General features: G+C 53.4%; 1 protein-coding gene across 1 annotated transcript in view; it reads left to right on the top strand.

Annotated features, from left to right (window-relative positions):
* Window positions 1–1,390, top strand: part of LOC103619463 (embryonic pepsinogen) — a 4,757-nt gene that overhangs the window by 1,479 nt on the left and 1,888 nt on the right. Inside the window, exons 5-6 of the mRNA XM_008638001.1 lie at window positions 36–154; window positions 1,019–1,218. Coding sequence (XP_008636223.1) covers window positions 36–154; window positions 1,019–1,218 — 319 coding nt within the window. The remainder of the gene's footprint in view (window positions 1–35; window positions 155–1,018; window positions 1,219–1,390) is intronic.

Below are 1,390 nucleotides of genomic sequence, written 5' to 3'. Positions count from 1 at the left end.
CAAAGCTTTAATTCCGTGTTTTTCCACTCATCTAGAAACCCACCGGGTGTTTGATCCCTCACAGTCCTCCACCTACAAGAGCACAGGGCTGAGTCTGTCCATCCGCTACGGCACCGGCGAGATGGAGGGGATCGTGGGCTCCGACACCGTCACCGTGAGTGTCCCCATGGCTCTGCTGGGGCAGTGGAGAACATCCCACCCCTAAAGCTGATCTGCTGTTTGCTAACCAGGTGACCCAAGCAGGACGAGCTGTCCTGCAGTGAGTTATTCTGGAGCCGTGGGGTAACACTGGGCTGGCTCCTCCCAGCTGCCAACAAACCTCTCACTGTTAAAGTGAGACCTGGCCGAGGGAGCTGGGTTTGTGAGTGACCCTCACTTTACAGCTGTAAAAGCCACACCAAACTTCCACAGAGCAGAAATCTTCTACACCTTTTCCTGGACATGTGTGGAGTTTCTCCCGTGAGAGGGGACGCTGCTCCACGGTTACTCCACAGGGACGAAGTGATCTGTGCACGTTATCGTTGTTTTGGTGGGAAATCACTTTCAGCTCCTAATCAATGCTATTCCTTTTGCCAGCTGTAGTGCAGGTACCTTGCTACAGTGCACTGTTTATGTTATGGTGTAACCTATCTGTGGTTCTTCAGTTTTATCCTGTGTAGTAATTCCCATTGAGATTTTCCATCCATTATCTTTTGTCTGTTCGCTTTCTTACTAAATAACTTGTCTTTCATGAAATGCATTTGATTTGCCATCATTAAAACTTGCGGGATGAAGTTATCGAAGAATTTAAACCCTCAGTATCTGAGGCTGAGATTGGATCCAGACTTCTCTCTCTGAGGAGGGCTTCAGAAAGCCAGGGGCTCTCTCAGCCCCTCGTGCCTTGGTGCCTGGGCTTCTTTAATAACTTTGTCTGCAGCTCCCACTCCACCTGCACCAGGGGATCCCCTGCTCTTCTGTCCCGGATCAACTCCAGTACCCAGTGCCTGCCTCAGGCCTCACGGGCCCTCCCTGCTGCCAGGTGGCCTCTCTGGTGGACACCAACCAACTCTTCGGCTTGAGCACCACCGAGCCCGGACAGTTCTTTGTCGATGTCAAATTTGATGGGATCCTGGGCTTGGGATACCCAAATCTGGCTGCCGATGGGATCACGCCGGTCTTTGATAACCTGGTGAACCAGAGCTTACTGCGGGAGAACCTCTTTTCTGTCTACCTGTCCCGGTGAGCCTTGGGGGCCTGCGGGGCCGGGGAAGGGGGGATGCACCTCGTGCACGTTGTTCGCTGGTGGCTCTGGCTCATCTTTGTCACTGCTGCCATCAGATGTCGTGTCTGTGTCACAGTGTGCAAGGGCTGGGGGCCAGAAGCCTCCCCAGAGGGGTTATGGCTCACTGGG

The sequence above is a fragment of the Corvus brachyrhynchos genome, unplaced genomic scaffold, assembly GCF_000691975.1.
Source record: "Corvus brachyrhynchos isolate BGI_N302 unplaced genomic scaffold, ASM69197v1 scaffold67, whole genome shotgun sequence".
In the NCBI taxonomy this organism is placed as follows: domain Eukaryota; kingdom Metazoa; phylum Chordata; class Aves; order Passeriformes; family Corvidae; genus Corvus; species Corvus brachyrhynchos.
Note: the sequence above shows the minus strand (reverse complement) of the source record. Positions and strands in the feature narration are given on the sequence as shown.